This window comes from Etheostoma cragini, chromosome 1, assembly GCF_013103735.1.
Source record: "Etheostoma cragini isolate CJK2018 chromosome 1, CSU_Ecrag_1.0, whole genome shotgun sequence".
Lineage (NCBI taxonomy): Eukaryota > Metazoa > Chordata > Actinopteri > Perciformes > Percidae > Etheostoma > Etheostoma cragini.
The window spans coordinates 29555311-29570553 of record NC_048407.1 but is presented as its reverse complement, the minus strand read 5'-3'; the positions used below and the strand labels follow the sequence as shown (position 1 = coordinate 29570553).

The window sequence follows — 15243 nt, the reverse complement described above, 5'->3', positions numbered from 1 at the left end:
TCTCTCTCTCTCTCTCTCTCTCTCTCTCTCTCTCTCTCTCTCTCTCTCTCTCTCTCTCTCTCAAACACATCTGTCAATCACACCAGCCACAGTGATGGTGTGTATGTAAATCACATGTATGCAGTGGTACTGCTGAAGTGTTATTGACTAGGGTGTAACGGCACAGTGAAAGTATTTTCAGCTGCAATGACCGTTTTGTATTTTTAATCTGTGATTACACCCTTCTGTGTTAATTACACATGGGAAGATCTTGATTTATCTAGCACCATTGTGCACTAAAAATAATTTCCATGCAATAAAATACTGAATTTAAGTAATTGCAATGTGTTAAACAACTACAGAGTTTTTCAAGATATCAAAATCACTGCACATATCCTCACAAATGATACAGCTGCATAACTGAAGAAAATCTAAATGTGTGTAATTATATAAATATGTATGTATAGAGGGTGGGTTTTTGTTTGATAGGTGGCTCTATATGTGAACATCAGTGCTGAATAATGTAGAGGAGTGGACCATACCATGCTGCCCTCTGGTGGTTGCCACAGTAACTTACACTCCTTGGTTCGCCATGCTGCAGATGTATAACATGGGGGTTTTGTTGCCCGTGGCAATGTCTTTCTTTTGCTTTATTAATTTAGTGGTCACACAGAGGTTTGATGACCACTGTTTGTTAGCAAGACAACGATTCGCTGTTTGTCTTACATGTTGAAATTTCACCAAAATGGACATCTGCATTCTAAATGTCTAACCTAAATTTCACATTAATGAGCAGCTATTGACGAGTTGTTTGGTTGGCTCTGTCTGGGGGGGGGGGTGAAAGATCAGATGCATTAATCGCTCTCACACCCACACACACACTCCTCCTCCTCCTCATGCTGCTGGTTCCCACAATAACCTTCACAGCTCCCAGCAGGGGAGCTTCTTTAGAGCCGTCTTCAGATGCCTGACACATACTGTCAGCCTGCAGCAGAGGCTCATTCATTCCAAAAGACTTCCTGTCACCTCAATCGATGTTTGATTGCAGTACAGATGCAATGGGTTTCACTGATTTGCGTTTATTCTATTTAAGGTTGTGTATAATACATATTAGCTTTCTATGATTATCAAAACCATCCATATCCGATGAGATAATTGCCAAACTCTTCACATAAATTGAAAGAACTTAACCACTGCCATATTGTAAGGGTACATGGGCTGGATGTTGTTATAAGTTATGTTCTACATTCCCCTCAGAGTTGGAGCTCATTAGAGGAGCACAGTTCTTAAATAAGCAGTGCTTTCACAGTGGCAACAGTGGCACCGCAGTTTGTTGATGCTGTCATTTCTTCAACAACACATCCTTGCCTCCCCCGATGGTGGAATACACCTGTTCCAGTCAGAGCAGTAGAAGCAGCCTTGAAACTTCAGTCGAAGAACTCATCTCATACCCTCTTCCCTCACACATGCTTATTTACTGTATGCCCATTCTACTTATCGCCTCTTATTTCATTTCCTTCTTTTGTATGGAAATGAGGCAGGGATTCCCTCAAGACAACCACCCTCCTATTTAACATTGATGCAAAGCATTGGTGAAGGCAAACACCACTGTTATCCCATACATATTAAATTGACGGAGCCCCCCGCATATCAACTCTTAGTCGAAATCTTTTCATCGCCCCCTCCATGTTCCTCTGTAGAGCATTGCTGTAAACAACAGCCCCACTTTTGTTTTGCATATCAAAGGCTTGTACACAGATTCACCAATCAGATTTCACTGTTGAAAATCAGTCCTTGATCATACAACTATGTTGAAGATGGGAGAGTGAGAATGAGCTATTGCAGTACATACTGCCAACATTAGATTTATAAGTAGTCAGAATGAAAAACAGCAGCCTGGAGTTTTATTGTCATTTCTAACACTTGCATAATGACGTTTGTCTTTACATTTTGAAAATTCATTTCATTCTCTCTGACTCTGTCCCCAGCATTACACCAAAGATGCCGATGGCCTTTGCACCCGGCTGATTAAACCCAAGTTGATGGAAGGAACAGTGGCAGCACAGGACGAGTTCTCCAGGAGTAAGGACACACTAAGCTCATTACACTGCTCTACAGGGACACTGGGACCAATGCACACAGGGACATTATTGTGTTTATATACTGTTACGTTAACCTCACAAGCAGTATAGCAATGCAGTCTGTGGCATAAGCACCGTGCGCAGACAAAGCCAACATCTCAGACAAGAACCCGCTGTCATCCTTGCCCTAATAGCATTAATCAACAGAGGGTAATTAATCTCTGTGTGTCTGGGGACGACTGCCGGGCTTCACCAGTTCCCGAGGTCAATCTGAGTCATCCTCCACCTTTGTCTCTCTTCATTCCTCTCCATGTACCCATCTGATCCGGTTCAAGGTTGATTTAAGATTTTGAGTTAATCGACCCCTTGGGTGCATACACAGGTACGTGGAGATAGCGATCCTACGCTGGACCCTACGCCGTAGCCTGACATTCACCTCTCAAATCTTTTTTTTTTTTTTAACTAACTGTTGTGGTGGTGCGCGGCGTGGCGGCGCAAGTTGCTCGGCTATTGCTAGCTAGCATTGCATTTCCCACCACTCTTTTCTGGGTTCTCCTTCTCCATAAGGAGATTCTGACACCCGTCAGAAACCACAGGGGAGATACTCTATTATTCTCTATTATTCTTATATACTCTAAGAATATATATATTCTTAGAGACAGAAGAGACACGTGAAACTCACTGGTGAAAATGTAATGTTTTCAAAATAGTAAAGTAGTTCTGGTTCTTTGACTGCAAAATTATATAAATTTGCTGTGGTGATAAGAAATACAATATTTTTTTGTATATATATTTTTTTTAAACTTTTGTTAATGCATGCTTTTCCCTGAGTGTTTTACATTCATGTTATTGGGCCTATAACATGAATGATACTTTAATAATCCTGTAATGGGAGATTCCCTTCTTTACTCAAAAGGTAATACTGAAATACGTACACACGTGCCCAGGACCTATACATGCACAAGTGGAAAGAAGTCAGAGTAGTTGCTTATGAAGTCTGCTAAGTGTTATCTGTCTTCCCTTGGCAGGTGGCTGGGCCTTGAGCAGAAAAGAGCTGAAACTCCTTCAGACCATTGGCAAAGGGGAGTTTGGAGGTGAGGGGTTGATTTCACAAGGATCTCTGCATCATTTCATTTCAAACATCAGAGCTATTATAACTTGAGACTAAGATCGCCCTTTCTTTGTCCGTGTCAGATGTGATGGTAGGAGACTACAGAGGGACCAAGGTAGCGGTCAAGTGTATCAAAAATGACGCCACAGCGCAGGCTTTCATCGCAGAGGCCTCCGTCATGACGTAAGATCCTCCAGCTATTGCTGTTTGTGTGTACGCACACAGGCTTTTTAAATAAAATATGTGATATGCTACATATCACTGCCTTATATCACAGTTTATTTATTTGGGATGTGGACAGACAGTAGCTGCCTTTATGTTTCCAGCACACTAACATTTTTTATTTTTCTGCTTCTGTTATGCTTTGTACAGGCAACTGAGGCACAACAACCTGGTGCAGTTACTTGGGGTTATTGTGGAAGAGAGGGGCAGTCTCTACATCGTCACAGAGTACATGGCAAAGGTAAGTCACAAGCAGTAACATGTTAAAAACAGGTATTATTATATTATAAACTTTCTGTTTGGTTTGTTTCATCTGCTAAACAAACCGCATACAACATGTTAATTGGGGAGAGGTCAGATATACTGGAAGGTGGATTTGGTCACAACCAGGCTAGCTGTTTCCCCCTTTTTAATGTTTTTATGCTAAGCTAACTGACTGCTGGCAGTAGCTTTAAATGTTCTGTAAAGATATGGGAGTAGTAGCAACCGTGTCGCCTAACTTTCAGCCAGAATGTATTTCCCAAAAGGAATGTGGAACTATTCCTTTTAATGTGATATGTGGAACCTATAGTAGACATAACTACAATTTAAGTTAATTATAATAACCTAAAGAGCAAATGAATAACAATGATTCATGTAAATACCAAAAGACTTGACATGACACTCCTATCCAGTTTTTAGCAAAAAAGTTTATAATATCTGCAACATTAGGCTCTTTCCGACCACAGGGATTTTTGCAGTTCCTTGAACGTAACGTTCCTAGAACCCTTTTTTCTCATGTCCCGACTGGACCAATTCGGGGATTATAAAGTTTCTCTGATCTTAATTCCTGTAACTCTTTTTTTTCCTACTTCAGGGCAGGGTCTTTTCTTTTTTTCCACATAGGAACCCATTGTGATCTAGCAACGCCTACAAAAACCATTTAACCAGCTAATTGTTAATGCTAGTTAAACTTACCCGTTGTTTCTATCTTCTTCCATCATATTAATTAGGATCCTATTACACTGGAGCCTTCGTCTTTTGTGTTTCTCTGTTAACTACTCCAGCCTAGTCTTTAAACACCGACGTGGTTTGTTGTTGTATGTGGGGCTGAAGTTAAGTGACAACGCTATGAAGACCATTGTCGTGTGTGCGTCACTCCCTTACCCTTTCTACCAGTTCCTGGGCCCAATGGCAAGACCGGTTCTTATAACTACGTTCCTGCTACTACTTGGTCAGAAAGAGACTATTGTGTGTTCCCATGTAGCCCAGTTGAGGATACACTACTTTATTTTCTTTCATTTTTTGTCCGAAACCATCCATGCTTAAAATGTCCTCCTCCTCTAAACACAGGGCAGCCTAGTGGACTACCTGCGCTCCCGAGGACGGACCGTGCTCGGTGGAGACTGCTTACTCAAGTTCTCTCTGTGAGTCCTCTTCATCTCTGTTAAAGTACATTTGTAGAAAATGTTAAATCAGCACAGCTCAAGGTCTACGGCTAAACCGCTGCTCTTTAACTGTCGGGTTTTGAAAAGAGTTTCAGAAAATCAGTCTCACGCTCTTGACTGGGAACATATAAGAGCCCTTTGTTTACACAAGCAACCATCATGCTGGGAGTTTAACTGCTGCTTTATCTGCAAGTCAAGTGCCTTCATTTACTTAACAGTCATTTAGCTGATGGAACCAGCATAACCTAAAAATTGTGCAACTATTACATACGTGTAAACATTCAGATCAGTAGGCATAAATGTAAGCATCCAAGTATTTCATGATTGAAAGAACATGTTAGAGATGTGCAATGGGATTAGATTTAACTGTGTGAGCTTTAAGCAAGTAAAGGTGGAAGATGTTCAGATATTTACAGTTTTTCTCCTCCACTTTCCCCATCTTTTTTTGCATTAATTAAATTTGCACTGCAGATGTCATTTGTCATCTGGCAGGTCTTTTTTTATTTTTTTTTATAAGGAGTAGATGCAAACCTGTGCCTTGTTATTATGTCACTCATCATCTCTCCTGTCTGCCTGTATCCCCCAGTGATGTGTGCGAGGCCATGGAGTACCTGGAGGCCAACAACTTTGTCCACAGAGACCTGGCAGCTCGTAACGTGCTGGTGTCTGACGACAACATCGCCAAGGTCAGCGACTTCGGCCTCACCAAGGAGGCCTCCTCCGTACAGGACACTGCCAAGCTGCCCGTCAAATGGACCTCCCCCGAAGCAATAAGAGAGAAGGTGAGAGATGACGCGGGGTTGGACGGGTAGCAGACCTGAGCTAATGTGCTGTTGCGTTTCAGCTGCTTCACATACATTTAATTTGAATACCAGTGTGTGTAAGTTAGTTAGTTGCTGGACAACTCTTAAGCAGGGATGATAACATATTTTTTAATTTGATGCCAAAGTTGGAACTGCTCCGATATCACATTTAGCACAAACCAAACAATCTGTACATGACCCGTACGACAGGTCTGGATTACTTGAGAAAATTCTAAGTAGGAAAAAATTGGCGGATGCTACAAATTCTCAAAGGGCTCATATTATGATTTTAGGCTTTTTCCCCTCCCTTTGTTATGTAATAAAAAAAAATTGTGGACCTTAAAGGCTTCCAAAGTGAAAAGGCCCAAAGTCCACCACAATGGGACTTGCACACAAAACACTGTTCACAAACTGCTACAAACAGCTCTATTGGAGTCCAGCCTTTACTTCCATGATGAATGTGCATCAATTTTTAACATGCGTTATGCTATATATATATATATATATATATATATATATATATAAAATTAATAGCTGCTAGTGTGGCACACCCTCATACTCTGCTTCTGACTGGCTAGTAGTCCTTACCTAGCTACTGCCCTTGTGTGACTCCCAACAAAGATGGGACAGAAGTGTGATGTCTCACTCTTTAGCCAAAACAGAGAGCTCTCACGGGGAAAAGAGGAGCCACAGCAATGTACAGTACAACAAAAATATGTTTTTTGATGTTTTTTTTGAAAATTCTGATGTACAGTAACCTCTAAATACAATTATGAACCTGAAAATGAGCATAATATGAGCAGTTTAAATCATTCCAAGGTGCCAATTGAGTTTCGTCCAGGAGGTTCTTGCATGAGGCCCAATGTGTTTATGGAAAAGCTTTAACAGATTTTATCTAGTGTTTTGTTCCTGTTATGTTGACCCGTTCAAGTGGATTGGAATCCCATTCAGGACTTGGTTTGATAACAGCAGTTTGACTAAGAGGCAGCCTGCTGCTCCTTATTTTCCACTTATGAATCTTTCAAATCTGCATGTGCACATGCTCTTTGGAGCCTATGCTGATTCAACTCACTGAACACATTTGGTGTAATTTTTGTGTTTGTTATACTATTCATGTTTCCTTACTTGAACTCCTGAAATAATAATAACAAACCAAGACTCACTCCCTGAATGCCTTTATTTAATCTATGAAATTGGCCTCCTTTTTTGACAGAGGTTTTCTACCAAGTCAGATGTCTGGAGTTATGGAATCCTACTTTGGGAGATCTACTCCTTTGGGCGCGTGCCTTACCCTAGAATTGTAAGTACCTGAAAACCAGACTTCAGCGGCTCCCTGAGGACTGGGGAGTACCAGCAGGTGGCAGGCTTCATCGCTGGTACCAGTGTTTATATTTTTTTGAACAGAATTAGTGAGATATCTTGTACCTTCAGTGCTGACCGCAAAATAATTAGATTTGGGCCATTAGACTGCTGGAGCAGGTGATGAAAATGTGTACTGTATTATGAATGTTCTTATTCCTGCATGCTTCACCAGTAGTTACATTTACATATTTAGTGCTGTTGTTTTTTCACATTTCCTGGGATGTCGCCCCATTGTCAGTTGCATAAGCTGAATATCAATCACCATGCGGAGAGTCCATGTCAACATTGCTCCGTCTCTTGTCTCCCAGCCGTTGAAAGAGGTGGTGCCCCGGGTAGAGAAGGGATACAAGATGGACGCCCCAGACGGCTGCCCGCCCGTGGTGTACGACCTGATGAAGCAGTGCTGGACCCTGGACTCCGTTGTGCGGCCTTCCTTCCGTATGCTGAGGGAGAAGCTGCAGCATATCAGAGCCAAGGAGCTCTACCTGTGAAGAGGAGGCCCGGAGGGGGGGCGACGGGGGGAGAGGAATGGGGAGAGACACAGCCCAGCACAGTTGTAAAGTGGGAGGAGGAGGAGGAGGAGAAGAAGAGGGACCACAGCATCTTTCTCCTGCCTTTCCAGCCTGTTGACCTGTGAGACTGCCATACTGTGCCCCCTCCCCCAGCCGCCCTCTGCTTCCATACAAGGACTGTTTTCCTGTTTGTGTTGTATAGCTTTTGCCGGACACTTTCCTCTTCTCTTGATGGCCACTGCTCTTTCCTCCTTCTATACCTGCTGCTGCTCTCTCTCTCTCTCTATCTCCTTCTCTCTTTCTTTGTCTCTCTCCTCTCTTGGTCCAAGGTTCTTCTCATCCTACTTGGAAGACCCTTTTTCTTTCTTACTTTTCTCCCCTCCTCCTCTCCTGAACATGACATTAACTGGAGGGGAGGCTGGCCTTTTCCTCCACGTATGTCAGGTGCTCTTTCTTCTTCTTCTTCCCCCCCCTCCCCCTCCATCATTCCTGGATCTCTGTATCACCTTGTGGCTCTGCATGATTTCAGCCCAGCGCTCTGTCATTCCATCCTTCCTTCCCTCCCCTCGGTGTGGTGTCAGGTGTGGGGCCTTCGCTCTGTGCTAAAGTGCCTCCAGTCTTCAGAGCTTCAGACTTCCCTCCAGCGCGTCTTTCAACTGGACTGTTGTAGTTTGATTTTTTGTTTTTTATTACTTTTTTAAGAAATCTTTTTTATTGCTTTCTTTTTTTTCAGGGAGGTTATCAAACCGTTTTTATTTTCTAGTGCCATCTTGTCCGCCTCCACCTCCACCATCACCCATCAGACTGTTTTTTTTTTTCCACTTGTCCATGAAGAGAGCGTGAACAGGAAGAGAGGATTGGGGGCTAATATCATGTTCGTCCTTCAACCAATACAGTCAAAGAAGTGGATGGGGGGGGAAGGGGCAGGACAATACCAGGAGTTGGGGGAGAGGCAGTTCACAAACATGGTTGATTCATCATACGTGGGCTTGTTTTTATATCAAAATATATTTAAAGGATTAAAAAAAAAGAACAAGGAAAAGACTGACTTTGGCAGTGAATAAATAAAGAGGACTTTCAGAAGCCGGGAGTCTCTTGGCGTTGGAATGTCCAGAGTCCCTGTGGACGCTGGGGCTGGGGTGGTGCATGCTGTGTGAGAGGCCTTGGATTCAACTGTCAGTGCTTTCAATGTTCATTGTTTTATTATGCTATCATGATTATGAATAAATCATTCCATCTGAACAGTTTGGGAACACCTGCATCATTGTGTGTGTGTGTGTGTGTGTGTGTGTGTGTGTGTGTGTGTGTGTGTGTGTGTGTGTGTGTGTGTGTGTGTGTGTGTGTGTGTGTGTGTGTGTGTGTGTGTGTGTGTGTGTGTGTGTGTGTGTGTGTGTGTGTGTGTGTGTGTGTGTGTGTGTGTGTGTGTGTGTGTGTGTGTGTGTGTGTGTGTGTGTGTGTGTGTGTGTGTGTGTGTAATGCACAGTGCCCTAGGGTTTAACTCTGTGGATTTTCGTTGAATATTTGGACATAATGACATTTTAAAAAAGTTCATAGAGCACTAATCTGGTTCATATTCTTCCTCACAGCCAGTCACACCTGCAAGTAGCTGCCTCTCACACTGGAGCACATCAGGGTTTAATGCCTTGCTCAGAAGCACCTTGATTGTAATAGTTGATAAAGAGGGTGAAGGTTGGCCATTCATTCTCTCATTAAGATTGTCCTGGCCCATCCAGGTTTGAAAGTGGAGACCATAAGAACACTTCAAGATCAAAACGGATGGAATGCAAATGCTAGACAATAGGTTCACAGTTGTTTTCTTTTAAAATAATAATTGTATGCCCATATATACATTAAATAGTTTTTGGTTGCTGTAATTATTTCTCCTGTCCATATTCGCCATATAGAGATTCCTTACCAAGGTGATCCTAATAGAAACAATTTTAGAGGGGCGACAAAATACACAGTCCTGGTTTGAGGAAATTTAAACAAACATTTAAAGGCACATTTGCACCAATCAAGGATTGTAGATTTCTTCCCCCCCATTTGTAAAAATCTGGCCCTATCTTTAAGTGCCCTGCGCAAGGGAACTTGGGCAGTAATAAAGAGTGGTGAGGTTTATGCAGGTTTCAAAATTAAGACCATAAGCCAACAGCTCAAGCCCCAACGTGCTTCGTAGTCTGTAATAAACCAGCGATATTCAAGATTAGGAAGCATCACTTACTTGGAATAGATTTGTCTGGTTTATGGGTACCTTTTTATGAAGGATTTGGGATTACTTACAGGATGGAAAATCTGTCATCACACTTATTTTCTCAACAGGTTTTCTCCTATTTATAAAATGCTGACTAATTTTTAGCGGCCTTGTCCCCTAGAATCACAGCAAACAACCTGAAAAGAGAAAACTAAATATTCAGCAACACTGAACAGTCTGTGAAGAGGATCACAAGACAAAGTGATGTGAACTGATGCTCGGAAAAAAGTGTGTCTTGCCTGTCTCAAAGACCAATCTCTTTACAGATGTACAGCTAAAAATAAATCCTCCCGTGATCATCTTTTGATAGCAGAAGTGCCATGAACAGGTGGTGAAGTGTCATCAGACCCTTCTACTGTAGGTGTGAAGGAGTGTTGGTGTTATGTCAGCTGAGCAGTTCCAGTGGTTAACATGATAACTGCATTCAACTGACTTTGCCGCCTCTGCTCTTTAAAGGGTGTCCACTCTCCCCCAGTATAAGTTACAAAGTAGCATGACACCGGACATCTTTTAGTCTCATTGGATTTGTGTTGTGCTTCCACTTCAACTCATTCAAATGTCATTTGTCATTTCTGACTTTGCCCAAACCCTGCATCTTCTTCTGTTGCAGCAAGTGTTTGGGATATTCATCTGATTCCTAGGAATTATAATGACAGTGGCCGGGCGGTAACAATGGGCTTGTTACGTAAGCAATGCAGTTTGTGCTCATGGCCAAGACTGTGCTGCTGTCAGGATCTATCACCCCAGCTCCAATTTGCTGCTACATCCGCACGCGACGGGCCTGCCGCAGACGTCCCTTCCCCCTCCACGCTCCGCTTGTCTCCTCGGCTCACAAAAAATACAGCTCATTAGCCGATTGGGGGAAATCTTTTGGATGTTGCCTGACTGCCAGAAATCCCCACCAGGAGGCATAGTACAGTCTGAGTTCCCAAGGGTGCTGACAAGGAGCAACACAGAGCTTCAATCTTGGATTGAATTGCATTTGTGAAGGAGTTACTCAAGATATCAGGCATTTGAATTTAGAGATGTGCACATTCTAGTGGAGGGGTCAAAGGGCATGCCAGCAGCATCATTTATTGACAGAATGCCCTGTTCAAGCACGCTGCACAGTTCCTGTGGAGACACAATCTTATCATTCTCTCTCGCCTCCAGACCATCTGACATCACACCCTTCATATTTAACACCCCTAGCACAGTAAACCCTTGTAATGTTATATAATATGTTGAATTATAATGCTACATTTAAAAATGTAAAGACCAACTAGAGCTGTCACTGATGAGAGCTTGTGGTGACAGGAGTGAGAGTTAATACACAGCTCTCACGTCTGGACGCCTTGGTCTTTCGTTTACACTTAAGTTATCCTGACAACCGCACAGCTCTGCGTTCTTAGTAGGCAAAAGCAGGAGGGTTGATGTGTTAATCAGCTTTCGATAAGTTATGGATCTGTGCAACTGACGGCGGCCAGGCAGCACATTTGACAGCAACAAATTAGCTCCTGAATTAATGTGATTACACCAACACAATGTTTTTTTGGTTGAGTCCAAGGAAGATGCTGACGGCTGCAGCCTGCACATGTTTTTGTGGAGTTGGCATGCGCATTGTCGTCCTGTGTGTGAAACCAAACCTGACTGATTTACACGTATGACGGAATGAGGGTGAGGTAGGAGGGTATCAGGTCAGGTTTTTTTAGTTTTTTTTTTAACTTTCAGCCAGCCTTGGTTTCATTTGCTGTTGCTGGGTTACATGATGGCAGATTTCTTGAAGCCACATGCCTCACCAGAAAGACACACGCATCTCTGTGTGCTGTTAATTCACCATCATACCGTCGATTTTGGAGCACAGCCCTGTTTAATATTGACACAGATGAACCGTTTCCATTTGGAAACTAACCAGTAAAACCAGTCAGTTACACTGGAGCAAGGGCACCACAGTACATGATGACAAGAAGGAGTTGTTTTGAGACTTCACCAGGTTTCTAAGGCTTTTAACAATTTTAACATGTATTTGAATCGATTACTAAACTACTTTTTTCACCCTGAATACTAACAAGTAATGTGTTTTTCTCAAGTGCACCACAACAGCAGGTACTCGTTGAGGCGTAAGCGTTGTTCACAAGAAACGAAACCAGCGTTTGGCCAAAATTGTTAACCTATTCCTTTAAAGACAGGTCGTTGGAAAGTCTGGATTCCCCTGAATAAGTGAGTGTGGAAGTTCTCAGTTTCCAGCTCGTTTCAGTGACATGGAGCGGACGTCGAGCTGGCGCGAGATGAAGGAAATGATATGGACGTTTTTAGGCCAATGTGCGGCTGGCTGTGTCAAATCTGCACGTCCTCAGTGACAGATCTTTTCATCACTTGGTTACGTCACTTGTTTTCTGTCTGTGTTCACTACTTTGCTGAACAAACTAAAACTATATATTTTCTTCTTGCAATAAGCTATTTGGAGGACATTTGCACAGACAGAAAGTTTAGCCTTTCAGACATGGGTGCTACTTTTTGTCCTTGTGTGGGGCACTGCATTCAGGTTGTAGGTGGTTTGAGCAAGCTGAATCACTCCCCTGTTGGCCCTGTGCAGCATATGGAGTTTATCAAATTGCACGCTCTATTTACTCTGACACTGCATCAGTTGTGTCTGCTACGTAAATGTTGACGTCTTAGTGTCACATTTGGAGGTTCTTATTCTGATCTGCACCGAGAGCTTGGTGTATTTTTCATGTCTGACTGCCGGAGGCATGACCTCGCAAACAGAGCTGCTCATTAGCACAGCGCCGATCTGTTGACTTGACGACAGAAGAGAGAGCGTCATCAAGACTGAAGGAATAGACATTCACCTATAAAGGCAAAATAAACTCATGGCTTATTCAGACATGTTTTACATGAAGATGTCTATTTTAACACAAACATTTTTAAATCCAGTTCCTGACAGGATAGTTGACGATTACATATTTCCAGTCTATCTTAAAATAATATCCTCAGGCTATGTTTGCACTGTAACAGTTTTGGGCAGTTTTGAACGAATGGTTAATTGATGAGTAGTTACGGATTGACTGTGATTCAAGCACTAATGATTAGTTACTGTTAAACAGACTGGTAGTTACTGTTGAATGAATGAGTTATTAATGATTAGTTAAGCATTCTGAATGCTAGACTAATCATTCCTCAATGATTAACCACTCAGTATGATACCTTTATCTCCAGGTACGCACAATGCTTAACTAATGTTAGTGAATGCTTAACTAATCATTTGTTAATGATTAACCATCACTCATTACCAATGGTAGTGAATGGTTAACTAATCATTCGTTACTCATTCATTCAACTGTAACTATCAGTCTGTTTAACTGTAACTAATCTTTAGTGCTTGAATCGCAGTGAATCAGTAACTAGTCATTAACTAACCATTTGTTACTCAATCGTTCCTGATTCGTTAGTCATTAATTTCCTACTTTTTGTGTTTCTTATTGTGAAGTCACAGGTACAGTCTATAACTTTGGAAGATACTTGATTTGTGTAACCCAGACTGCTGAAGCCTCATATAAGCTTTGGCTGATTTGGTTAGAGTGTTGTTTTTTTTCCCATCTTTAAAATCTTTCTTGCAAGGGTTCCCTTCGCGGCCTGCATGGCCAGGAGAAACATTAACAACAACCAAAAACACATGCGGGCATGTGGATATTGTTTGAAAAAAAAAAGTAAATCTATCCCTTATAACATTATTACAGTAGAGATGTGTTGTCATATTTATAACGTGATCTAGGAAAACGTTTGTTCATTATCACGGTTGGCAAAGCCACCGACAAAGCAAGGTTATTATTGTTAAACATGGCCATTTTAACAGCAGCAACAGCCTGAATTAATCCAGTTTATGGTGGAATCTGCTTCTTAATCCTTGATGGTGTCCTGCTGCACATCAAAGCCCGAGCTGTATAGCTACATAATGTTTTTAGGAGCTCAGTGCTGGAGACAGATAGCACGCAGGGACTGGGTCCGACAGCAGATGTGGAGGATGAGAGCGCAGCAGTGATGTAATGATGGACTGATGTGAGCCAGTAGGTGTCTCCTCTAAGGGCCCCCCCTCCCGGTGTCTCACTCTGAGAGCTGGTGATGGCTTAGTAACAGAGGGGGACTGGAGAAGGAGGATGAAAACCACAACAAAGGCGAGCCTTGTCTGCTGAGCTGCACGTATAGAGTCCCTGGTGCCTGTGACGTAACACCGGCCTGCTTTCTCAACCTCCTTTTAAAATAACCCGATAGTTGGCCTGCAGTGTCGGCTGATATGTTCATTTGACTTTGTGAAATATCAAGGTTCCCCGAGTCGCAGGGAACATGTTTTCTGCAACGCTTGTCAGAATGAATTAGCATTTTGCTTTTGACATTTCACCTCCCCCTGCCCTGGGCGCCCTGCCCGCTGGTTGCCAGCGAGGGGGGGCGTGCCAACACACATCCCAATGAGGAGAGGGTGAAGGGCCCCGCGGCCCCTGGGAGCCACTATTATGATATTACTCCACTCCCCATAGTAACTCTTCAACCTACATTATCCTGCTGTCTTCAAAATGATGACAATGGCAGCATAAGAGAGGAATTAACGTTTAAGCAGCACCAGGGACCATAATAGACCATCAAATCTGAAAATTACAAATAAGATGCATTGGTTAAGAATGTAAAATCACCCAATTTAAATATTAAAGATGCTCTCTTTAACTTTAAAGCTGCTCTAATCAATTTTCTAATCTTAACAATGGATCAAATGATTACGTGTAATGTGAAAGGTGTTTCTGACAAATCTGCTAAGAATAATCCTCCTACGTGACTGCAGTCCCTATAGAACCACTTCAATCAGACAAGACATGTTTGCAGACATGCAAATAAGATGTGTTGTACAGTTCAAATAAAATGTACAAAGTCCTTGGCAATTAGACTGCTTAGCTATACAAATCTTTTGTATATCTATACATAGGGGTAGACCACCCGATGGAATCTAGACACTGGTGGTAATAAAGGAGCCCAAAGACCAGACAGGAGCCTCCGGACCAGTCAGCCAGAGTAGATGACTGGAGATGGAAGGGGGGGTGGAGGGTTGCACTCTTTGCCTGCAACAACAGCTGAATGGCAAAGGGAGAAACAATTATTCAAAGCAGGGTTGTGACTCTATGTTTGTCCCTTGCCGTTGTGTAACGATTCTGATTGGTTTAGATGGAAGGTGAACTCCTCCAACAGCTGATTTGAGTTAGGTAGAGCATTGATTAAGAGTGAGGTCTTCCTGAAAGGATTTACGCTGAGATACATTTCAATCAGGAGAGACTAGTTGCAGATATGTGACAGTTATACATGCATGATGATACACACTTTTTTGGATAACAGCTGAATTGATTTAAGAGTGTATCAATTAATTGTTAGGTCTTCCTGAAAGAATTTATGCTGAGTCACATTAGAGACAGAGGGCTTTTAAGTCGCTCCCCATCAGGAGGGGACAACAACCCTGCTCTCCATTTGTTGCT

At 42.5% G+C, this 15243-nt stretch overlaps 1 protein-coding gene across 1 annotated transcript in view; it reads left to right on the top strand.

The window, feature by feature from the left end:
• LOC117943336 (tyrosine-protein kinase CSK) overlaps positions 1 to 8739 on the top strand; it is a 49075-nt gene extending 40336 nt beyond the window's left edge. The window contains exons 6-13 of the mRNA XM_034869417.1: positions 1968 to 2061; positions 3089 to 3154; positions 3255 to 3354; positions 3544 to 3634; positions 4726 to 4799; positions 5407 to 5602; positions 6837 to 6923; positions 7294 to 8739. Coding sequence (XP_034725308.1) covers positions 1968 to 2061; positions 3089 to 3154; positions 3255 to 3354; positions 3544 to 3634; positions 4726 to 4799; positions 5407 to 5602; positions 6837 to 6923; positions 7294 to 7476 — 891 coding nt within the window. The 3' untranslated portion in view covers positions 7477 to 8739. The remainder of the gene's footprint in view (positions 1 to 1967; positions 2062 to 3088; positions 3155 to 3254; positions 3355 to 3543; positions 3635 to 4725; positions 4800 to 5406; positions 5603 to 6836; positions 6924 to 7293) is intronic.
• The last annotated feature ends 6504 nt before the right edge of the window (positions 8740 to 15243 follow it).